Source organism: Triticum dicoccoides, chromosome 5B, assembly GCF_002162155.2.
Source record: "Triticum dicoccoides isolate Atlit2015 ecotype Zavitan chromosome 5B, WEW_v2.0, whole genome shotgun sequence".
Taxonomy (NCBI): Eukaryota; Viridiplantae; Streptophyta; class Magnoliopsida; order Poales; family Poaceae; genus Triticum; species Triticum dicoccoides.
The window spans coordinates 480306474-480332116 of record NC_041389.1 but is presented as its reverse complement, the minus strand read 5'-3'; the positions used below and the strand labels follow the sequence as shown (position 1 = coordinate 480332116).

The window sequence follows — 25643 nt, the reverse complement described above, 5'->3', positions numbered from 1 at the left end:
CCCATGAGGTTTTAATCCTCTCAGAATTGATCAGGACCCCATGCATGAGGTTTTGCTCTCTGTGCCAATCTTTGTGTGTCTTCTTAAGGGTGTGGCAAGGCGTGCCAAAGGTTATACCAGTAACACTTATTGCTCAGCCAACGTGAACGACATCAATACCGCTATACCCTCGTCTTGAAATAGTGGGCTAAAACTCCACCCACCATACAATATCCACAAGTGGATGAATCAATTTAGTTTTGGTGCCATTCGAATTCTTTGGTTTAAGGAAAATGATATTGCATTTCACATCATGGTGTTCTTTCAGATTTATCAACAAAATGGACAACAGAACATTTCTAACACCATTCAGACAACAAAGTTTCATTGTTATTTTACTTTAGAAAATTTCCTTATTTGACATTTCACTAATTGGTATTAATATCCAAACAACAACCCAATGGTTACACAAGAATACATGATAATGGCCATGATTATAATTTATGTTCTTGCACACACAAGTACCAATGCCACGAGCTACATTTTATTGCAATCTATCATGTCACCTTACGCTTCTTTCATTGTTCTGGATTGGCACCAAGCAAAATAGTTCACCATGGATCGAACTTCAGTTGGCTAAAGGATATTTTGAACATTGCGCGACCTATCATAGACCTGTACGGTGCGGCCATTCAGTGATTGTAGCGGCCTGTAGTTATGCTTGTAACTCCCCTTCAGAGGAGCCATCAAAGTAGCAGCCTGCTCTTTTGTCATTTCTTTTATCTGCGACACATCTCAAAGTATATATAGATTAGTAACTCCCATTGCATAAACATCATGTGAAGTTAAAGTTTCCACACTATTTTCGACATTTGAGCAGATGGAATACCTCGCCAAGAATGTTCCAGATCACATTCTCTGTGCATGGTGGTGCGGTGAGAGATCCAACATATCTGAAATACCTATGTGCACCCTGCATTAGTTCCCTCATATTCACCATCCCAATGGGGAGAGGATCACCTTTCTCAGCTTTGCAGCCCTCCGCAGACAATTCAACCAACTTATCCTTTATCTATGAGTACAATACAAAGCAAATAGTCAAACCGAAATGCATGTAGACCAAGCAATTGACGTCATTAGGCGTGTCCTAGTCATCTGGTTCAACATATAAGTCCAATACATATTGATTAGAAATCAAATTACAAGTTGTGATCGTGTTATTCAGTTCTTGAAACAGGTCAATGTCTCCCGACTATTCATATAAAACAGAGCTTTGTATTAAATGTATATAAACTACTCAATTGACTAACTAACAGCTACTGACCATTTCATATCTCGGTGATATACACCGTGTAGTGTTCTACAGTGCGATAGTGATAGTACATATAGTAGCAACAAATTCCCTTTTTCTTATCACAATGATTTACCTGGTGAAGGAAAGGATCTGGTTTTCCGTAACGATAAAGGATTGACACAACAGTAATGTCACCATCATCGGTGGTGTGAACCATGTGGAGCTCTACCGCAAATCTACCAGGGTAAGAGAGTGGTGCACATAGTTAGTACAAGGGAAATTGAATCCTTCCCAAATCTCAAAAGTGTACATGTGAACCTTTGGCCATTGATGGTATGTTCTGAGGGAGAGTGCCAATGCAATTGCTTCAGTTTGTACTTCTTCCCATCCACCTTGACAGTCCCAACAGTGTCATTGTATCGCAGCTACATCATTCAGTTGGCATAATGATTTCATAATACACATTACTTTAAACTAGGAGATTACGTGTACGTAGTAGAATACATATTTCATGAAACAGGTTATAATAGTCACTCGTACATTATATAGAAGACCACAATATGATGAAGTTTTTTTTTCCACAATGCGTATATTTTATTACACCACATCGATGTGACAAATTAATGAAGTTATACAACCAAAACATCAAAGGAAAACAAAGCTAGAAAGCCCATCCAGGAAGAAAGAACTCGCAAACGAAGCAAATTACTATAAGACAAACAAAATAAAGATAAGCTAAGTGCAAACGAAGCAAATTACTATAAGACAAACAAAATAAAGATAAGCTAAGTCAGGTATCGTCGTGCTTGTATGTGTACATTTTATATTCGTTGATATAAAGAACCATTTGGTTGAGAGAGGCTCGGAGCAAACCGCAATGTTGAAGACGTTGTCAACCATTGAAGCATTTGTAGAAGTGTAATCCCTCTCTAGGGGCTCCATTCCTGGGTCGTGTACAGCACCATCTCTCACGATGTCAATTGGAGACTGGTAGATTCCATTTGAGCAAACCGTGAAATTAGGACTTAAGCTCCCCCAATGCTCCGGGCCAGTTCTCCCACTGTACCCGAATCTCACGCCATTTCCTTTGAGTCAGAAAGTATAGATAAGAAATCATACATCAAGATGAAACTTTGTGCAAGTTGCAATAGGAAAGATGAAGATGGCAAGATTGTACAAGATGTTGTTTTGTGACAAGATGAAACAACCTCGCATCTATTTTAGATCCCGTTTGCCGCCATTCTTTGGTGTATACCATTCATGTATAGTGAAATGATTATAATCTGAATAATACTGGAGTATTTTTTTAGTGAAATATACCTTTTTCACTTTAAAGCTCAGATATTCCATTTCAAGAGAAATATGAAAAGAGTGAAGAGGACTAACTGATAAGAAACCAGAAATAGAGATGGGACCTTTACATACAGGTTTTATTCTTTTAACATATATATAACTGGCAGATGTGAAGGAGAAGGGAAGACAAACGTGTGCCAGAGTCACATGCCCACAATTATGAATCAACTAGCATTATACAACAGCGCTTGATTAGGAGGGAACTTGGTCAGGGAACTTATTAATCAACACATACCGTCGCATGCATGGGTCACAACAAAGCACATGCACAACAGTGCAACAAGAATTGCACTTCTCTCGGAAGTCACCATCTACGTAGTCGTTCGTTCTCTCTGAGAAATCTAAGCTCCAATTAACCTACAAGGTGCAGGAAAATACAGAAAGGGTTGTGCTCAAAACTGTGGAGATAACTGCACAAGGCACGTGTACTTATATAGGATGACTTACGGTATATACTTACGTGTGGGCCATTTTCGCCCTAGCTGAGGAAACATGCCAGTCAGTTCGGTAGAATTAATGTTTTGGCCCCAGCGTCCTTGTTCTTTATGTTGCTGTAGATTACAAGGTCTTGCTGCTGAAAGCTGTATGGTTCATCGATTTCTCAGTCTAGTCTCCCTCGGTGCGTAACAGCTCTGCTCATTATCAAACTCTTTCGGTTTCATACCTAAAATAAACTTTCGCCCAGCACGCTTTGTACCAACTAGCATACGTTCACAAGAATTCCCTAAAAAAAGCCGTTCAAAAGAAGAAGAAAAATCCTAGCAAACAAAGACGTGCAATGCAAACTTTTATTAACTGCGTGCAATAATGCATTCTTTGTCTAGAGGAAAGAGGCCCAAAAATTGTGTCTCGGTGCAACTTCCTCTTCATCTATTTTTTTTAAATGGAGGCAAACATTTTGCCTGTTCGATTAACTATGAAGGTGAGAATTGCCAAGTTAATTAAAAAAAACCGTGTGACAACCGATACAATCAAACCATAAGTGGACTACTCACAAGGTGTGAAACCCCATGACCGCATACAACACAACCCATCAAACTCTTCAAACACACAACAACCGCAATTTCAGATACAATCAAACAATGCAACAGGACGCTCACGAGAACACATCAACAAACGGAAATGTGCAACAGCAAAACGACAATAACGAATGCAACCTTCTGGACGAGCCGAGGGACCGAAGATCTTCCATCAAGCAGTTGCGGACGCATTTCCTATGATGTCACTTTTCTTGCCCTTGCACTTTGAGCGACTTCTCCTTCGGGATGCTGGTCCGAGGGCAATCACCTACCTTCTTTGCTTTTGCCCTTGATTGTCGTCCCTGTAAGGAGGCAAGCAACCACCCTTCCAAATCCAGGGCGAGAAGCCTCCAAGCTGGCGAGAACGCCACAAAAATCTTTTGCAAAGAGGGCACCAGGATGATGTGTCAGCGGGGGAGAAGTGGGCGCCAAGCACATATGAGCGCCCAAGCGGGTTCACCTCCAGTTGTTGCAATGGCAAATGCGAAGCTTGTCCCTCACACGAGGTCACCGTCGGGTCCACCTTCATGTTATCCCTTAACAAAGCCGAAGTAGGGCCTGTACATAGCTAGAAGCTCAGGCACAATCTATTATAATGCTCCACATGTGTAATGTTGTCAAACTTGAAACCCTAGAGGTACCTGGAAGACAGAAGCCAACTAGGGTTTGAGCGGTTGTTGTGATCTAAATGATACCCTTGCCTCCGGGCGCATGTGGCAAAGTGGAAGACCTTGAATCCTGCTAGGCATGTTCAGAAGTCTACATTAATACGAGGTTTAGGGTCTTCATTGGGGAAGCTCGAGCCGAGAGTGCAACACCTTTAGGAATAAAGTTTCTTTGGTTTTTCTATTGTCATATGATATCTACTAGGTTGCACCATGAAGCCAGATTGTCTTCTCTTTGTAGGTTTGATCTTGCAAAATTTAGGTTTATATATATCCTCACAGATGCGTTCATGCGGATCCGATGAGATTGCGTTTGTGGCTGATTTTTCTATGTGATCTTTTGTGGTGGCTTTGGAGTGTTTCTCTGCTGTTTTGATGAAGATTTTATGGTTCAGAGACCTGTACTTCTAAAGGACTCCCGCCCCAATTGCGAAACACTCATGGCTTCCCTATTTTTGGATGAAGAACTCATGGTACTTTAGAAAACTTTTAAAGGTAGTCAAGTTTGTGCAGATATGCACGTGGCGACACCTCTAGTCCGATCTGATTGAAGTATCTTTATTAAAGCCTCAGTATTAATTCTTAGTCATAGGAGCTCAGAGAAATCCTGGTGTAATTCTTAGTCATAGAAGTTATTATATTTTATTTTATTTTGGGAGTTGGGGGGAGGTCTATCCAAAGCCTTGTATTGTGATGGTTATCGAGTTTAAGTAAAGTAACAAGTGATTGTAGAAAAAGAAATTGAAGCCACATATATTTTTAGATTGACAAACCTAAAACAGTTTTGACAATGTTAACACTAGCATTTCCGTAGAAAAGAATTTCGCTAGAATATCATACGGAAACCAACATTCAATGAAAACTTTGTGAAAACCATATTTTAATGTTTCGAAAAAATCTGAAAAAATTAAGGGATGTTAAGAGGGTGATGTTTTATTGCCATGCAAAATTTCAAGTTCAAACACATTACGAGTTGTGAGCTATGAAAAAGACAAATTCAGCCCTGAATAATGACATTACTGTTTGGCACTATTCAACGCTGATTTTGTCTTTTTCATAGCTCACATCTCATAATGTGTTTCAACTTGAAATTTTGCGTGGCAATAAAATCATCCTCTTAACATCCCGTATTTTTAAATAATTTTTAAAACTTCAAAACAACTTTTTCTCGTGGTTTTCACCGGTTTCTACCGAGTGTTGGTTTTTGTATGATATTCTCCCAAGAATTTCAACACTAGAATTGACCAAACAATGTCAATGCTAGCATCTTCTACCAGTTGGTGATGGAAAAGCAGTTTGATTATGTTCCGTAAAACCTTCAAACTCACCAAAACTTAATGGTAAATCATTAAAAGCAATTAAATGACAAATATTTTCTCTTTTGACATTAACATCATAGGTGAAATTATGTACCGAACCGTTAGGGTTGAACTTGAGCGTGGTCTGTCTTCCCACAGTCTCCTCGTCCTTCTTGATGTGTGCCAATTTGTGTGTATTTAGGGTGTCCGTTCCACCTTGCCCCCCCCCCTCCTTAAATATAAGACCACACATCTTTTGCATCTAGCTTTAAGCACGTTGACATCACCCTCCACAACAATTTCACCATTGAAGTAGTCCAGCACTTTGTGGTTTTGCGACGAACCCTTCTTGTACCGGTGGTGGTGGAGGTAGTGTTGGCAGTAGTGGATTGGGGGCCGGATGGTGATTGTGTATTCTCGTCAGAAGAAGGATACATGGTCATAACGTGGGCAGTGGGATCGGCAAACTCGGGTATGTGAATATCGAAATCCCTTGCATTGAAGTGGAACTAGTTGAGATCATCCATGTTTGAGTGTGAGAAATGAGAGGGGGTTTGAGTGTAAGAGATGAGAGGGGCGTGCACCACTTTTTATAAAAAAAACCTGACATTTTTGGACTAATTTAGCTCCTCCCCCTCGCTAACGTGCCAGATGGGCCGTGCGTGCCGTGCCAGCCCATATTCTACGCGTGCCCAGCAAACACAGCTGAGGCCCGCGGTAGCCGTCAGGACAGCCGCTGCGCACTGCCTCCCGTTCCCGATTCCCCTCTGCGCTCCCGCCGACCTCGCCGCCCTAACTCGCCGCCTGGCTCCGTGCCTCGCCGTCGACTTTACCCGCCCCGCCCAGCCCCTGCCCCGCGCCACCGCGCCCAGCCGCCGAGACCGCAGTCGGCAGTCGACGCCCGGCGTTGGGCAGCTGCAGAAGGCAAGCAGCGACCTGCCACGTTTGAGGTAGATTTCTGCTTGTTCCCAAATTTCTGTTTGCTCATTGCTCGTCGTGCCGCCACCTGCCAGTACTTCTAGTTAAGAATTTAGGCTTGCTGTGCTCCTTTGAAAATTGTAATGTATTACTTACTACGGAATTCTGCCCAGGAATGTTACTACTTACTACTGAATTGTTTCAGTTTGGATCCGTTTTCTGGATTCATGTGGCATCTTGAGCTGTAATTTTCAGAAATGTTACTGCTTACAACTGAGTTGTTTCAGTTTGGGTCAAACTCTCAGTTTTTGAATCAACAAATGTCATTGTCATATTGAAGAACAGAATGTCAACTAGGTCCACATGATTACATATATGTATCAAATGTGGAAGAATGAACACATGCACATAGTCTTCTTTGAACTTTTCAAGTTTTTTTAATGCAAAATCAAAACTTATTTGAGAATTTTTCATATGTTTGTAAGATCATATTGATCAATTTCTGTTGTTCTATTGGTATGCCACATTTATTGTAATATTTTTAGAGTGGACTACCCTGTTTCAAAATCGTAGATCCACCACTGCTGCTGGGTAATTTCTAATTACCTCTTGACCAGTGTATTTTTGTTTTCGATTTGTTGACTTAAGTTGATGATTTTCGTTACCAATTCATGCATTATTATTTGTAGCATTTGTCATGTTTTATGTACTTTGTTGGATCGTGGAGCATTTGAGTTTAAGTTCTACACCCATCCACGACCTAGACATGGCAGATACCAAGCTCGGAGAGGCCGCCATGGCACAGCGTCAGGAGGGTTCGGCGGAGGAGGGCGAGGAGCATCGCCTGCGGGCGGCGCTGCGCCACCTGCAGGCGGAGGCCGGAGTTCTCGAGCGCCTTGTCTACAAGCACCGGAACCAGCACCGCGGCGCAGCCTACTTCCAGTACCTCCTCAAGGTACGCCTAGGTGCACGCCCCCCTCCCCCACCTTTTCTGGTGAGTGGCTCTGCACTGATGCGTGTGATTTGTATGTGTTTCCATTGGGTGCGTAGGTGCGGAGGGACCTGAAGCTGCTGCTTGGTGCCCATCTTGCGGAGGTCATCAACGCCGTGTTCCCGGTCATCACCTGTCGTAAGCCGGCCAACACTATTCTTGTTCCGAACAGGTTCGTCAGGTTTCGCATCCCTGGTGCTGTTGTGCTCCTCTGTAAAACAATCTTTGTCATTTATTATGTGTGTGTCAATCGCAAAAAGAAAATTATGTGTATGGTACACCATGGTAGAAGTAATGTCCTTGCACAAATCCTTCATGTTGGGGACATCGTTTGGTCCTGTGATGATATTTGTGGTCCTTATATTGATCCTAGGAGATAACAAAGAAATATTTATTCACGATGACTGTAAGCTTAGCTAGAAGTTTCTACTTCTATGAGCAGTGCTTAATTTCTTGGCAGTTCGGATTATTTCGTTTGCTTTTATTCTTGGTACAATGATGCTATAATTATATTAGTCTGCTATTCAGGTTATTGCTTAATGTTTTCTTTTACAGGCAGGGTAAGAGGAAGCCTGGTGCAAACCATAGCCACTATAAGAGGCTTTTGGGGGTTGCCCGTTTGCTGTCCCAGGTGCGTTTTGTTGTCTGTTGACACTGGTTGCATTTTGCAGACTATCCTATTGCAGCTGAATTAAATATTTTGGTGGAATCATAAATGCAGTATCTCTGTTGATAGAGCATAACTTTTGTTCCTTGTGGTTGTTTTCAAGTAACGAGTTATGCAATATTGAAATTTGAATCTGTGGAAGTCTACCAATATTGCCCGGTTGTTTTACTTCTTTTGTTTAGCTAACTAAGGATACATCAGCAAAGTGTTGTGATTGTCCCTGCATGTTTGGAAGGTTTCCGATGTATTTAGTATAAACTCTTATATGGTACATGAAGCTCATTACCCGAGAAATTCTATATTTTCTAACTGCATGATACATACTTCTGGATGAGTCGTTGCAGTTTACAGATAATTCTTGATCAACTTCGAGACCGGGGATAGCTTACTTGGTTTGCACATCAGAGGGAAAACACTAATGCTTTCTGTATTTTGTGCAGATGGCCGAACCTGTTATGAAGGGAGCAGTGTATCCTTTTTCTTTTTGGTTCTGTTATTTTCTTAGCAGAAATAAAATAAGGTGTACACCCACACTTAGCTTGCCACTGAAAAGGAAACAAATCTCGTAGTAACTTTCATTCGGAGTTGATTGCTACCTATCCAAAGTTCCTTAATCCATACTACAGTCAGATCAGCTTTTTACTTGCCAGATCTTTTTTTGTAGAACTTTGCACTGCAGTCCTTGCTTTGCTTGCAAGAGTGAGGGTCCTGACCCAACAGGTGAGCCACATAGTCTGCAGGCATGGCTATGAATGATTGCATCGATTAAGTTCAGTAAATAACCACCCACATATTTATGCAGCAACTAACTTGGTAGTCAAACTATGTGTATTAATTAGGAATCTAAGAAATGTCAACTTCTTTTTTCGAAAAGGAAGAAATGTCAACTTGGAATGATATGCGTGCCAATTACCTTCTTTGTCTCTTTATGCACAGATTTTGCCTAAGATGCTTGCCCTCTGATATTATGTTTGTAGATGTTACTTGATGTTGTATCAGTATACAGCAAGGTTACTGATCTTACGGATAAAAAGCAGGCTGTTAAGATCAGTATTGATAAAGTACAGGTAATTTTTGCTTCCACACTAGCACTCTGTATCTTTGTGGATCATGGAAAAATATGTATTGCGTAAGATCATGCTTTCACACAAACGTGCAGTTGCTGGACCTTGCAGCTACCTCGATACATAACCCCTTGGTTCTGTCTCTGCATTTCACAGGCTTTCAGAGAGTACTACCCCTCGAGCAACGATCCCAGTACTATCCTGGAGTGTGTATGGGTGAAAGATAAATTTGTTTTGCATGAAAAGACCAAAGCTAGCAGTCAGAAAACCCAAGATGAGGATCTGAAGCCATGCACTCCAGATTCATCAATCCAGTATGAGACACTTGGACTTGTTAGTGAAGGTTGGAACACTTTACCTTCTCTGATTCATGACATATGCACATTTGGAGTTCACGGTTGGATTTTCTGCAATCGCATACAATTGTATCCTGAAGGCATGCAAATTAAAAAATGTTTCTGTTAAGTAATCTAAACTGAAAATGCAATATGTATTAGTAACATATATATGTAGTAAGAAGTGGTAGGAAGTGATACGGAATGAGTATGAATGAAGAGGAAGAGTCTTGGTGGTGCTATTACATTGACTATCTGGAAGTTATGATGATACTCAATTATGTTTTCTGATAACATCTCCATGTCTCTTATGCTAGATGACATTTGACAAAACACTCAAGAGTATGCGTCTGGAATTTTTAACTTATTATGGTAGACTACTGTTGTTTAGCATGATATCTTGGTATCAGATAACCTGGCTGACAGTTGTTGCAATGAAAACAATTGTTAGTCAGTTAGCCTAGTTGAATGATGGCTTGGGATTGTGCTTACTGGAAGACAACACACTGCGACTATGGTCTTACTTTCTATTATTTTCAATGCAATTTTAAAACATATTTTGGGGTGCGTGCTCCAGCTGGAAACTAAATTGCATGTGTTGCCAAAATGCTGCATTTCTGTTAATATCAATTGTTTGTGCTGTACCTAATAGAACAGGAATGCCTGTTTATTAATTATACTCCCTCTGTAAAGAAATTTAAAATCGTTTAGATCACTAAAGTAGTGATCTAAATGGTCTTATATTTCTTTATAGAGGGAGTGCTCCATTAATAGAACAGGAGTATTAATGGGTTTATCATGTCATACTTTGGAAAAGGTTCTTATAAGTTCTAATGCTGCATTTTTGACATATCAGAGATGGAAAACCTTGATGGAGCAAACACCCCAGCCAAGCAACATCATGCTTCTCTCGCTGACCAACCAGATAAAGCCACCCATTGCGGCGATGCTGGAGATTCTCACAGTGGGAGGCAACTACCAAATGATCAAAACGCTCCGAGCTCTCTTCTTGGCAGGCCTGGTGCTGCGCCGGCTCCACGTAGAGATGTCAAGCCTGATACGAGGAAGAGAGTGGCATTCCTCGCGGTTGGGAAAACAAAAGTCACCGTGACACCTCCTGAAACATCGTCTATAGTTACCAAGAAGCAAAGGGTGGATACGATTTGACTGACCACTGCAGATCCTGCTTTGTAACTCTATAAAAGAACAACTGATAATGATGAAGCGAAAATAAAGGGCTATGCATTTGCATACCTTACTAGATGATCGATGTGTTATCGTTGATTTGTTGCATTCTTACTGCATCTCGCTTTGATACAAGAGATTGTTTCTTTTTCCACCAAGCACCACGTGACATATCCAGATAATCGATGAGGTTTAGGCCAAGAACATGGTTTTCACTTCCAGTGAGATTTCACTGAAATTCACTGAATTTCATTAATTTCAGTAGACACTGAAATATTATGTTTCAGTCAAAATATTTCAGCAAATTCAGTAGTACACAGGAAATCAAATATTTTTCAATTTTTTTTTGAAAATTTCAAATATTTAATTAAATTCAAATGAATATTTCGGCCTTTTGGCTGAAATGTAAACAGTGAAAATTTCAGTGATTTCAGTTGGTGCTGAAATTTTGTTGAAACTGAAATTGAAAACCATGGCCAAGAAGCAAACGTCTCGAGCGCTATGGATCATTATTTGGCCAAATTGCAGTCCGTAAAATCGATCATGTACTTTCGCATGTGGTCAGACAGCCACAACTTCCTCATTCAATCATGCTTACACGCCTTCTCTGAAGCCTCAAGAACATCATCAAGTGTCAGTTATGTTGCTAGATAAGATGTCAACCAAAGCAGTTGAAAAAAATCACTAATTGAGCTGAGACTCGAAATAATCGATCAAGAATTTTCATACATTTTCAATCATGTTCAGCAGCAGAAGAGAACTATTACAAGCTTTCTTACAAGCCACGACGATCATTTCTAAAAAAGAAAACGACGATCACAACCGAATCTCCCCTTCCTCTAAATCTTCTTGGAAGCTTTGCTGCTGCTGCTGCTGCTTCAGGTCGTCGTCATCGTCGTCAACCTTGAGGAAGAGTCCCATCCGTCGCAACAAGTTGTTCTGCCTGGCCGTGTTGTACTGATCAATGCCGAGGGCCTTCACGTCCTCGTCTAGGGTGTCCTTCGGCATTGCCCTCCTCTCCGTCTCGAGCAGCTCCTGACGGGCCTTCTCCCTCGCCCGGGCCGTCGCCTCCTTTCGCCGCATTTCCAAAATCTCGTTGGCACGGGCGATCAGGTCGCGTGTTGGAGGCGTAGTGTTGGCGGCGCGCTCTGCCGGAGCTGGACGACTGCCGACGCTCTGGTGAGATGAACCAGAATCCGAACCGCTGCTGCCGCTGATGGTTGCATCTTGGCCAAGATTCTTCACCGGTGAGGCGTCGCCGCAGATGTCTTCGACGAGCTGCACGTGTGTCGACCTGACCGGCAAAGGGGAGACGCCGCCGACGATGTCGACGTCTTCGTCCTCCTCCCTTTGGGCCATCATCTGTTTGTGTTGATGATGCGTCGACGGATTCTTGCTCTCTCGAAGGAACTTGTCCAGCTGCTTCTGCATCTCCACAAGGGCCGCGTCTTGGACGTCGTGCATCTCGATCTCGATGTAATCGTCGCAGATGCCGCGGCGGCTGTGCTTCTTCAGCGGCTCCAGGATATGAGCAGGGAGTACATGGGATTCAGATAGCTTGGCTAGCTTGGTGAGGTCCGCGTAGAGTTGGTTCCGCTCCTTGGACGTCATCTTCTTGACGGGAACGGGAGGGGACGCCTTCCTCTTCTTGGCTGGCGGCTCCTCGGCTGGACGGACGCGCACGCGGGGAGCCGACGGGGACGAGGCGGGAAGCACGGTGGCCGCCTCGGCGAGGAGGCGACGGACCGCGACGAGCTCAGTCTGGAACCGCTGGCGAAGGATCTCCAGCGGGCGCTTCCGGACGGACATGATGCTGAAGGGCTCCCGGCGGGCAATCTCCATGGGAACACCGGACGCCGGAAGATGCGAGAGGATGCGGTGGAGGAGAGGAGATGATGGGAAAGAAAGATTGGAGTGCGCCGCAGATGTCCACGTACTCGTTGTCCTCTTCGACGAGCTGCACTGGTGCCGGCCTGATCGGCAAAGGGGAGACGCCGCCGACGATGTCAACGTCTTCCTCCTCCTCCTCGGCCATCATGTTCTTGTGCTGATTCTTGCTCTCTCGAAGGAACTTGTCCAGCTGCTTCTGCATCTCCACAAGGGCCTCGTCTTGGACGTCGCGCATCTCGATCTCGATGTAATCGTCGCAGATGCCGTGGCGGCTGTGCTTCTTCAGCAGCTCCAAAATATGAGCAGGAAGTACATGGGCTTCAGATAGCTTGGCTAGCTTCGCGAGGTCCCCGTAGAGGTTGTTCCTCGCCTTGGACGTCATCTTCTTGACGGGAACAGGAGGGGACGCCTTCCTCTTCTTGGCTGGCGGCTCCTCGGCTGGACGGACGCGCACGCGGGGAGCCGACGGGGACGAGGCGGGAAGCACGGCGTGCGCCTCGGTGAGGAGGCGATGGACCGCGACCAGCTCAGTCTGGAACCGCTGGCGAAGGATCTCCAGCGGGCGCTTCCGGCCGGAGATGATGCTGAAGGGCTCCCGGTTCCGGTGGGCAATCTCCATGGCCATGGGAACAGCTGCGGTGGAGGGGACAGGGAGGAGAGGAGATGATGGGAAAGAAAGATTGGAAGTGCGCCGGAGAAGATCGGCTCAGGGCAAGGCCTTTTAAAGCTTTGTGATCCTGATGGGAATCGAAGCCGTGTTTGCTTGCTGTGACCGGTGAAGAAAACGAAATGTTTACATTTCGAGTCCATTTCAGCATCGGATTTGGTTGCGTTGCGTCCATTTTTTTTCTTTAAAAAAACGAAGGCTTAAAAAAAGCATGGCTTTGAATTAACAAAGCCATCAACCGGTCAGGATTACAGCAACCACCAACTTACAGAGACGAATCAAAGAAACAACTAAAAGGATACAGAGTGCTGCGCATGCAACTAATAGGCTTCCTACCATCCACAAGCAAAGATGAAGAAACTAAAGAACAAGACCAACTTGAAGACGATGAAGCCCTTCACCGCGTGCAATCCGCCCTGCCGAGACACCAACAAGCCTTGAGGAGACCCAACTAGCAGGTGAGGGTAACACTGACAACTCCATAGACTCCGACAAAAATCGTTGACAACCTCCTACATCTTCGAAGGGGCTCCCTAGCCCCTCGCCTGGCACGAGGCGCCGATCCGTCGAACTATGCAAACGCTCTCCCAAGAGTAAATGTGTACAACCGACGCCATTGCCACCCGGAAAGCCATACCAGGGCACCACCAACTCGCGTCGCCGAGCTCCACAAAGGCAAACATGGCACTGGGAGGGAACCAGCACACAAGGAGAAGCAAAATGCACGGTGGGGCTGCTGATGACAGAGCAACAATGGTGGGAAACCACATGACTGAACTTGGGGAAGAGCCACCAAGACACCACCAACTCCAACCATGTCGCCGCGGACGCCCACCAACAAGACTGAACTCACCACCACCCCATGTTCACCGAAGGCGGCACCTCCATGAAGGTGACGGCGCCGCGGGCATCGCTGCCGCCCAATCCAGAGGAATTTGGGTTTTCACCCCGGTGCACGAGCAGGGGAGAGAGGCAAAGGGGGAAAGGGGTCACCTTGACGGCGCCTACAAGTAGGAGATGACGTCCTCAGGCGTCGCCATCGTCGTGGCCGGTAGAGCCAGCCTTGGATTTCTCCAGGCCCCACGTCTCCCCAACCCCTACCACAGACGCGGCTCCAGCGACCTGGGGCGGCCGAAGACCAGATCTGACAGGGGCCGAAAGGGTTGGGGGCGGAGGCGTCAGATCCGGGGCGGGCACCCCCACGGCCACCACTGAAGGAAATATGCCCTAGAGGCAATAATAAAGTTATTATTTATTTCCTTATTTCATGATAAATGTTTATTATTCATGCTAGAATTGTATTAACCGGAAACATGATACATGTGTGAATACATAGACAAACATATAGTCACTAGTATGCCTCTACTTGACTAGCTCATTTAATCAAAGATGGTTATGTTTCCTAACCATAGACATGTGTTGTCATTTGATTAATGGGATCACATCATTAGGAGAATAATGTGATTGACATGACCCATTCCGTTAGCCTAGCACTTGATCGTTTAATATGTTGCTATTGCTTTCTTCATGACTTATACATGTTCCTATAACTATGAGATTATGCAACTCCCGTTTACCGGAGGAACACTTTGGGTACTACCAAACGTCACAACGTAACTGAGTGATTATAAAGGAGTACTACATGTGTCTCCGAAGGTACATGTTGAGTTGGCGTATTTCGAGATTAGGTTTTGTCACTCCGATTGTCGGAGAGGTATCTCTGGGCCCTCTCGGTAATGCACATCACTATAAGCCTTGCAAGCAATGTGACCAATGAGTTGGTTACGGGATGATGCATTACGTAACGAGTAAAGAGACTTCCGGTAATGAGATTGAACTAGGTATTGGATACCGACGATCAAATCTCGGGCAAGTAACATACCGATGACAAAGGGAACAACGTATGTTGTTATGCGGTTTGACCGATAAAGATCTTCGTAGAATATGAAGGAGCCAATATGGACATCCAGGTTCCGCTATTGGTTATTGACCAAGAATAGTTCTAGGTCATGTCTACATAGTTCTCGAACCCGTAGGGTCCGCACGCTTAAAGTTTCGATGACAGTTATATTATGAGTTTATGAGTTTTTGATGTACCGAAGGAGTTCGGAGTCCCGGATGAGATCGGGTACATGACGAGGAGTCTCGAAATGGTCGAGACGTAAAGATCGATATATTGGACGACTATATTCGGAGTTCGGAAAGGTTCCGAGTGATTCGGGTATTTTTCGGAGTACCGGAGAGTTACGGGAATTCACCGGGGAGTATATGAGCCTTATTGGGCCATACGGGAATAGAGGAGGGAGGCCGAAAGGAAGGAGGCGCGCAGCCCCCCTCTGGTCCGAATTGGACAAGGGGTGCGGCCCCCCTTTCCTTCCTCCTCTCCCCCTCTTTCCCCCCTTCTCCTACTCCAACAAGGAAGGAGGGAGTCCTACTCCCGGTGGGAGTAGGACTCCCCTTGGCGCGCCCCTCCTAGGCCGACCGCCCCTCCCCCCTTGCTCCTTTATATACGGGGGCAGGGGGGCACCCCATGACACACAAGTTGATCTACGGTACGGATCGTTCCTTAGCCGTGTGCGGTGCCCCCCTCCACCATATTCCACCTCGGTCATATCGTCGCGGAGTTTAGGCGAAGCCCTGCGTCGGTAGAACATGATCATCGTCACCACGCCGTCGTGCTGACGGAACTCATCCCCGAAGCTTTGCTGGATCGGAGCCCGGGGATCGTCATCGAGCTGAACGTGTGCTGAACTCGGAGGTGCCATACGTTCGGTGTTTGGATCGGTCGGATCGTGAAGACGTACGACTACATCAACCGCGTTGTCATAACGCCTCCGCTTACGGTCTACGAGGGTACGTGGACGGACACTCTCCCCTCTCGTTGCTATGCCATCACCATGATCTTGCGTGTGCGTAGGAAATTTTTTGAAATTACTACGTTTCCCAACAGTGGCATCCGGGCCTGGTTTTATGCGTTGATGTTGTATGCACGAGTAGAACACAAGTGAGTTGTGGGCGATACAAGTCATACTGCTTACCAGCATGTCATACTTTGGTTCGGCGGTATTGTGAGATGAAGCGGCCCGGACCGACATTACGCGTACGCTTACGCGAGACTGGTTTCACCGTTGCGAGCACTTGTGCTTAAAGGTGGCTGGCGGGTGTCTGTCTCTCTCACTTTAGCTGAATCGAGTGTGGCTACGCCCGATCCTTGCGAAGGTTAAAACAGCACTAACTTGACGAACTATCATTGTGGTTTTGATGCGTAGGTAAGAACGGTTCTTGCTCAGCCCGTAGCAGCCACGTAAAATTTGCAACAACAAAGTAGAGGACGTCTAACTTGTTTTTGCAGGGCATGTTGTGATGTGATATGATCAAGACGTGATGCTATATTTTATTGTATGAGATGATCATGTTTTGTAACCGAAGTTATCGGCAACTGGCATGAGCCATATGGTTGTCGCTTTATTGTATAAAATGCAAACGCCCTGTAAATGCTTTACTTTATCACTAAGCGGTAGCGATAGTCGTAGAAGCAATAGATGGCGTAACGACAACGATGCTACGATGGAGATCAAGGTGTCGCGCCGGTGACGATGGTGATCACGACGGTGCTTCGGAGATGGAGATCACAAGCACAAGATGATGATGGCCATATCATATCACTTATATTGATTGCATGTGATGTTTATCCTTTATGCATCTTATCTTGCTTTGATTGACGGTAGCATTTTAAGATGATCTCTCACTAATTATCAAGAAGTGTTCTCCCTGAGTATGCACCGTTGCCAAAGTTCATCGTGCCCAGACACCACGTGATGATCGGGTGTGATAAGCTCTACGTCCATCTACAACGGGTGCAAGCCAGTTTTGCACACGCGGAATACTCAGGTTAAACTTGGCGAGCCTAGCATATGCAGATATGGCCTCGAAACACGGAGACCGAAAGGTCGAGCGTGAATCATATAGTAGATATGATCAACATAGTGATGTTCACCATTGAAAACTACTCCATCTCACGTGATGATCGGTTATGGTTTAGTTGATTTGGATCACGTGATCACTTAGATGACTAGAGAGATGTCTGTCTAAGTGGGAGTTCTTAAGTAATATGATTAATTGAACTTAAATTTATCATGAACTTAGTCCTGGTAGTATTTTGCAAATTATGTTGTAGATCAATAGCTTGCGTTGTTGCTTTCATATGTTTATTTCGATATGTTCCTAGAGAAAATTGTGTTGAAAGATGTTAGTAGCAATGATGCGGATTGGATCCATGATATGAGGTTTATCCTCATTGCTGCACAGAAGAATTATGTCCTTAATGCACCGCTAGGTGACAGACCTATTGCAGGAGCAGATGCAGACGTTATGAACGTTTGGCTAGCTCAATATGATGACTACTTGATAGTTTTGTGCACCATGCTTTATGGCATAGAATCGGGACTTCAAAGACGTTTTGAACGTCATGGACCATATGAGATGTTCCAGGAATTGAAGTTAATATTTCAAGCAAATACCCGAGTTGAGAGATATGAAGTCTCCAACAAGTTCTATAGCTAAAAGATGGAGGAGAATCGCTCAACTAGTGAGCACGTGCTCAGATTGTCTGGGTACTACAATCGCTTGAATCAAGTGGAAGTTAATCTTCCAGATAAGATAGTGATTGACAGAATTCTTTGGTCACCATCACCAAGTTAGTAGAACTTTGTGATGAACTATAGTATGCAAGGGATGACGAAAACGATTCCCGAGCTCTTCGTGATGCTGAAATCGACGAAGGTAGAAATCAAGAAAAGAGCATCAAGTGTTGATGATTGACAAGACCACTAGTTTCAAGAAAAGGGCAAAGGGAAAGAAAGGGAACTTCAAGAAGAATGGCAAGCAAGTTATCACTCCCGCGAAGAAGCCCAAAGCTGGACCAAAGCCTAAAACTGAGTGATTATACTGCAAAGGAAATGGTCACTAGAAGCGGAAATGCCTTGAATATTTGGTGGATAAGAAGGATGGCAAAGTGAACAAGGGTATATTTGATATACATGTTATTGATGTGTACCTTACTAGTGTTTATAGTAACCCCTGAGTATTTGATACTTGTTCGGTTGCTAAGATTAGTAACTCGAAACAGGAGTTACAGAATAAACAGAAACTAGTTGAGGATGAAGTGACGATGTGTGTTGGAAGTGGTTCCAAGATTGATATGATCATCATCGCACACTCCCTATACTTTGGGGATTAGTGTTAAACCTAAATAAATGTTATTTGGCATTTGCGTTGAGCATGAACATGATTTGATCGTGTTTATTACGATACGGTTATTCATTTAAAGTTAGAGAATAATTGTTATTCTGTTTACATGAATAAGACCTTCGATGGTTATACACCCAATAAAAATAGTTTGTTGGATCTCGATCGTAGTAATACACATATTCATAATATTGAAGCCAAAAAGATGCAAAGTTAATAATGATAGTGCAACTTATTTGTGGCACTGCCGTTTGGGTCATATCGGTGTAAAGCGCATGAAGAAACTCCATAAAGATGGATTTTTGGAATCACTTGGTTATGAATCATTTGATGCTTGCGAACCGTGCCTATTGGGCAAGATGACTAAAAACTCCGTTCTCCAGAACAATGGAACGAGCTACTGACTTATTGGAAATAATACATACCGATGTATGCGATCCAATGAGTGTTGATGCTCGTGGCAAGTATCATTATTTTCTGACCTTCACAAGATGATTTGAGCAGATATGGGTATATCTACTTGATGAAACATAAGTCTGAAATAGTTGAAAGGTTCAAAGAATTTCAGAGTGAACTGGAAGAATCATCATAACAAGAAAATAAAGTTTCTACGATCTGATCGCGGAGACGAATATTTGAGTTACGAGTTTGGTCTTCAGTTAAAACAATGTGGAATAGTTTCACAGCTCACGCCACCTGGAACACCACAACGTTATGGTGTGTCCGAACGTCGTAACCACACTTTATTGGATATAGTGCGATCTATGATGTCTCTTATCGGTTTTACCACTATCGTTTTGGGGTTGTGCATTAGAGACAGCTGCATTCACGTTTAAAAGGGCACCATCTAAATCCATTGAGACGACACTGTATGAACTATGGTTTAGCAGTAAACCTAAGCTGTCGTTTCTTAAAGTTTGGAGCTACGATGCTTATATGAAAAAAAGTTTCAACCTGTTAAGCTCAAACCCAAATCGGAGAAGTGCGTCTTCATAGAATACCCAAAGTTAACTATTGGGTACACCTTCTATCACAGATCGGAAGGCAAGTTATTCATTGCTAAGAATGGATCCTTTCTAGAGAAGGAGTTTCTCTCGAAAGAAGTGAGTGGGAGGAAAGTAGAACTTGATGAGGTAACTGTACCTGCTCCCTTATTGGAAAGTAGTTCATCACAGAAATCTGTTCCTATGACTACTACACCAATTAGTGAGGAAGTTAATGATGATGATCATGAAACTTCAAATTAAGTTACTACAGAACCTCGTAGGTCTTCCAGAGTAAGATCCGCACCAGAGTGGTACGGTAATCCTGTTCTGGAAGTCATGTTACTAGACCATGATGAACCTACGAACTATGAGGAAGCGACGATGAGCCCAGATTCCACGAAATGGCTTGAGGCCATAAAATCTGAGATATGATCCATGTATGAGAACAAAGTATGGACTTTGATTGACTTGCTCGATGATCAGCAAGCCATGTTAAATAAATGGATCTTCAAGAGGAAGACTGACATTGATAGTAGTGTTACTATCTACTAAGCTCGACTTGTTGCGAAATGTTTTCAACAAGTTCAAGGTGTTGAATACGATGAGATTTTCTCACTCGTATCAAAGCTTAAGTCTGTCTGAATCATGTTAGCAATTGCCACATTTTATGAAATCTGGCAAATGGATGTCAAAACTGCATTCCTTAATGGATTTATTAAAGAAGAGTTGTATATGATGCAACCAGAAAGTTTTTGCAATCCTAAAGATGCTAACAAAATATGCAAGCTCCAGCAATCCATCTATGGACTGGTGCAAGCATCTCAGACTTGGAATATACGCTTTGATAAGTTGATCAAAGCATATTGTTTTGTACAGACTTACGGTGAAGCCTGTATTTACAAGAAAGTGAGTGGGAGCACTACAACATTTCTGATAAGTATATGTGAATGACATATTGTTGATCGGAAATAATGTAGAATTATTCTGCAAAGCATAAAGGAGTGTTTGAAAGGAGTTCTTTAAAAGAAAGACCTCAGTAAAGCTGCTTACACATTGAGCATCAAGATCTATATAGATAGATCAAGACGCTTGATAAGATTTTTCAATGAATACATACCTTGATAAATTTTTGAAATAGTTCAAAATGGAACAGTCAAAGAAGGAGTTCTTGCCTGTGTTGCAAGGTGTGAAGTTGAGTAAGACTCAAGACCCGACCATGGCAGAAAATAGAAAGAGAATGAAAAGTCATTCCCTATGCCTTAGTCATAGGTTCTATAAAAGTATGCCATGCTATGGACCAGACCTGTTGTATACCTTGCTCTGAGTTTGGCAAAGGAATACAATTTTGATCTAATAGTAGATCACTGGACAGCGGTCAATAATATCCTTAGTAAGGACTAAGGAGATGTTTCTCGATTATGGAGGTGATAAAAGAGCCCGTCGTAAAAGTTACAACGATGCAAGCTTTTACACCAATCCAGATGACTCTAAGTCTCAATCTGGATACATATTGAAAGTGGGAGCAATTAGCTAGAGTAGCTCCGTGCAGAGCATTGTGGACATAGAATATTTGCGAAATACATACGGCTCTGAATATGACAGACCCGTTGACTAAGCTTCTCTCACGAGCAAAACATGATCATACCTTAGTACTCTTTTGGGTGTTAATCACATAGCGATGTGAACTAGATTATTGACTCTAGTTAACCCTTTGGGTGTTGATCACATGATGATGTGAACTATGGGTATTAATCACATGCAGATGTGAATATTGGTGTTAAATCACATCGCGATGTGAACTAGATTATTGACTCTAGTGCAAGTGGGAGACTGAAGGAAATATGCCCTATAGGCAATAATAAAGTTATTATTTATTTCCTTATTTCATGATAAATGTTTATTATTCATGCTAGAATTGTATTAACCGGAAACATGATACATGTGTGAATACATAGACAAACATATAGTCACTAGTATGCCTCTACTTGACTAGCTCATTTAATCAAAGATGGTTATGTTTCCTAACCATAGACATGTGTTGTCATTTGATTAATGGAATCACATCATTAGGAGAATAATGTGATTGACATGACCCATTCCGTTAGCCTAGCACTTGATCATTTAGTATGTTGCTATTGCTTTCTTCATGACTTATACATGTTCCTGTAACTATGAGATTATGCAACTCCCGTTTACCGGAGGAACACTTTGGGTACTACCAAACGTCACAACGTAACTGGGTGATTATAAAGGAGTACTACAGGTGTCTCCGAAGGTACATGTTGAGTTGGCGTATTTCAAGATTAGGTTTTGTCACTCCGATTGTCGGAGAGGTATCTCTTGGCCCTCTCGGTAATGCACATCACTATAAGCCTTGCAAGCAATGTGACCAATGAGTTGGTTACGGGATGATGCATTACGTAACGAGTAAAGAGACTTGCCGGTAACGAGATTGAACTAGGTATTGGATACCGACGATCAAATCTCGGGCAAGTAACATACCGATGACAAAGGGAACAACGTATGTTGTTATGCGGTTTGACCGATAAAGATCTTCGTAGAATATGAAGGAGCCAATATGGACATCCAGGTTCCGCTATTGGTTATTGACCAAGAATAGTTCTAGGTCATGTCTACATAGTTCTCGAACCCGTAGGGTCCGCACGCTTAAAGTTTCGATGACAGTTATATTATGAGTTTATGAGTTTTTGATGTACCGAAGGAGTTCGGAGTCCCGGATGAGATCGGGTACATGACGAGGAGTCTCGAAATGGTCGAGACGTAAAGATCGATATATTGGACGACTATATTCGGAGTTCGGAAAGGTTCCGAGTGATTCGGGTATTTTTCGGAGTACCGGAGAGTTACGGGAATTCACCGGGGAGTATATGGGCCTTATTGGGCCATACGGGAATAGAGGAGGGAGGCCGAAAGGAAGGAGGCGCGCAGCCCCCCTCTGGTCCGAATTGGACAAGGGGGGCGGCCCCCCTTTCCTTCCTCCTCTCCCCCTCTTTTCCCCCTTCTCCTACTCCAACAAGGAAGGAGGGAGTCCTACTCCCGGTGGGAGTAGGACTCCCCTTGGCGCGCCCCTCCTAGGCCGGCCGCCCCCTCCCCCCTTGCTCCTTTATATACGGGGGCAGGGGGGCACCCCATGACACACAAGTTGATCTACGGATCGTTCCTTAGCCGTGTGCGGTGCCCCCCTCCACCATATTCCACCTCGGTCATATCGTCGCGGAGTTTAGGCGAAGCCCTGCGCCGGTAGAACATGATCATCGTCACCACGCCGTCGTGCTGACGGAACTCATCCCCGAAGCTTTGCTGGATCGGAGCCCGGGGATCGTCATCGAGCTGAACGTGTGCTGAACTCGGAGGTGCCATACGTTCGGTGCTTGGATCGGTCGGATCGTGAAGACGTACGACTACATCAACCGCGTTGTCATAACACTTCCGCTTACGGTCTACAAGGGTACGTGGACGGGCACTCTCCCCTCTCGTTGCTATGCCATCACCATGATCTTGCGTGGGCGTAGGAATTTTTTTGAAATTACTACGTTTCCCAACAACCACGCCCCACAACCACCACCCGCCGCCGCCTTGCCACTCGCGTGGCCAAGGGGGACGACCAGCACCAGCGACGACCGCTAGCTGGAGGCGATGTCGCACCACCACCTGCCCCGGCTCCAAAGCCCCCTGTGCGAGACAGGGCGGACAGATCCTCACTATCACCCTCCCCGGCAGACGCGCAGCTTTCCAGCAACCCCTTCCTGTGGTGGCGAGGGAGAGGAGAAGGGGGGAGGGGTGGCCGGCGCTGGCTAGGGTTAGCGTCGCCCGAGTCGCCCCTGCGGGAGCGACGCGGGGGCCAAGGGGAAGCTCCGTGAGATGAACTTCGTTGCGTGCATCTCAAGCTTATTATGTTGATTCACCACAGCCATGGCCTTTCTCAACGAAAAGATCGTCTGACTCTGTCGTGCCAGTTCATTTTGAACCTTTAGTACCAGTTCATGCCACGAACCGGTACTAAAGGGGTGTTGGCAGGCTGGCGTCAGGCCGGGGCCCCGCGATCACCTTTAGTACCGGTTCGTGGAACAAACCGGTACTAAAGGGCTAACCTTTACTACCGTTTCGTGCCACGAACCGGTACTAAAGGGCAATTTTCAAACTCTACCCCCTTGTCTATCGCCATTTCAGTTTTGAAAAATACAAAAGAAAATGATAAAAAGTTCAAAAAATAAAATTCTTCGAGATGTAGTTATATTACTACATCTACTAGTTAGGAAAATGAAAAAAACTTAAATTTGGACATGTTTTGCAAAAAGTGTAGGGGAAATGTAAAACGGCTATAACTTCTGCATACGATGTCAGAAAAAAATGTATAATATATCAAAAAATCAGCACAAAAATCCGCATCCGATTTTGACAGCCTATGGCTTGTTTGCAAATTTTTAGAATCCTCAAATTCCAAAAGGAGAAAAAGATATGCTCAAATTTAAGTTTTTTTTAATTTTGGTTAAATCTGGTCAAACTATGATCAAACTACTTATTCAAGAAGTATTAATGTTACTACATACTTATTCAAGAATATTAATGTTACTAAATAATTATTTCAATTTTTTGAATTTTGGTCAAATCTGGTCAAACTATGGTCAAACTTATTCAAGAAATATTTGTGTTACTAAATAATTACTGTTTTTTAGAATAATAGTTTCAAACTCAAACGGTGAAATGTGTGACCTAATGCTCAAACTAAACTGCTAAGGGTTAATAGGATTTACAGCTTACATTTGTCAGGAAAACAACAAGTGCAGACTTGGAAAGTAGGGGGAATAGAATTCCGAAGTTAAGCATGCTCAGGCTGGGGGAGTGAGAGGATGGGTGACCAGTCGGGAAGTTAGACGATTTGGAATGAGTGGTCCACACTTGAGTAGTTAAGAGGGGTGATTAGAGACTAAATCATCAAATAATTCAGAAAATTGAAAATCGAAAAAAAATCATTTTTTTCCAAAATTTTCAAAAAAAATAATACCTTTAGTACCGGTTGGTAACACCAACCGGTACTAAAGGTCCCCCATACCACGGCGCGAGCTCACGCCATGTGGTGGGCCTTTAGTGGCGGTTCATACCGAACCGGTACTAAAGGGGGGCCTTTAGTCTCCACTCTTTAGAGCCGGTTGCACAACCGACACTAAAGGCCCTTATGAACCGGTATTAAAGCTCCGTTTTCTACTAGTGATCGCTGTCTCCCATGTCATAGTTTTTCTCATCACCCGCACATCGCTGGTCAATGTGAGATCGACGATGGATCTATTGTGGTTGGAGGCTGACACGTCCACGACGACACGGTTGTGGCGCTCGGGCTTGTCGGCCACCTGTATCAGCGCCGGAGAGAGCGACTCCGCCTCGCTGATGGCTGCTGCGGCCTCATGCGCCCTCTGTCTCGCACGGCGGGCACGCCGCGCCATACACTCAACGGACGGGTCATGGATGGCCTCCGAGTCAGCGTGCCAACGAAGGAGTTGCGCGTCTGCCACGACGCTTGGACGCATGTAACTCCCATACAATTAAGCTACAGTGACCCCCCCTCCCTAAATATGCCATGTCATCATGTTTGGAAAGCTTAAGTGCAACTTTCTCAAATCAAACACACACTCAAATTCAAATTACAAGACTGTAACAGCCTGGATTTTGGCCCTTTTCTTTTTCTTTTGATTTATTTGGTTTTGCTCTGTTTTTCTTTTCAGAGTGGTTCTGTGGCCTTGTCACCTGGGGAATCATCCTCAATCCTCCTCCAAAATGGCTAATCATTCTCAAAACCTTTCCAAGATCATGTCACTTCACTCCTTGACCAAACTCTAAATTATTTTCTAGGGAATATTCATTTTTCGTCAAAGGAATAACCCTATCTGCCCTAGGTTGTGAAGCAACCTATATTTCTGTCCATCCAAAAATTCCCAATTAATTCTCATAATTCCTTTGGGTCATATATAGATCAAATATGCCCAAACATTGCCTTGGTCAGTTCAAAAATAATTCCCCAATAATTATTCTTCATTTCTGTCCGGTGTGGTTTTTTGTGAAGGAAGTA

At 44.0% G+C, this 25643-nt stretch overlaps 2 protein-coding genes across 2 annotated transcripts; one reads left to right on the top strand and one right to left on the bottom strand.

Moving 5' to 3' along the window:
- Positions 1-615: 615 nt before the first annotated feature.
- On the bottom strand, positions 616-2937 carry LOC119305828 (alpha carbonic anhydrase 1, chloroplastic-like). Its single transcript, XM_037582242.1, has 6 exons — positions 2862-2937; positions 2147-2358; positions 1592-1698; positions 1407-1509; positions 869-1051; positions 616-762 (listed from the first exon to the last, which is right to left on the bottom strand). Exons 1-6 carry the CDS (start codon positions 2935-2937, stop codon positions 616-618), a joined length of 828 nt encoding a protein of 275 aa, XP_037438139.1.
- A 3384-nt stretch (positions 2938-6321) lies between these two features.
- Positions 6322-10922, top strand: LOC119310981. The gene is made up of 9 exons (XM_037586611.1): positions 6322-6558; positions 7291-7481; positions 7577-7689; positions 8073-8148; positions 8625-8653; positions 8811-8904; positions 9162-9251; positions 9405-9591; positions 10440-10922. The coding sequence occupies exons 2-9, from the start codon at positions 7293-7295 to the stop codon at positions 10748-10750; spliced, it is 1089 nt and encodes a 362-aa protein (XP_037442508.1). The 5' UTR covers positions 6322-6558; positions 7291-7292; the 3' UTR covers positions 10751-10922.
- The last annotated feature ends 14721 nt before the right edge of the window (positions 10923-25643 follow it).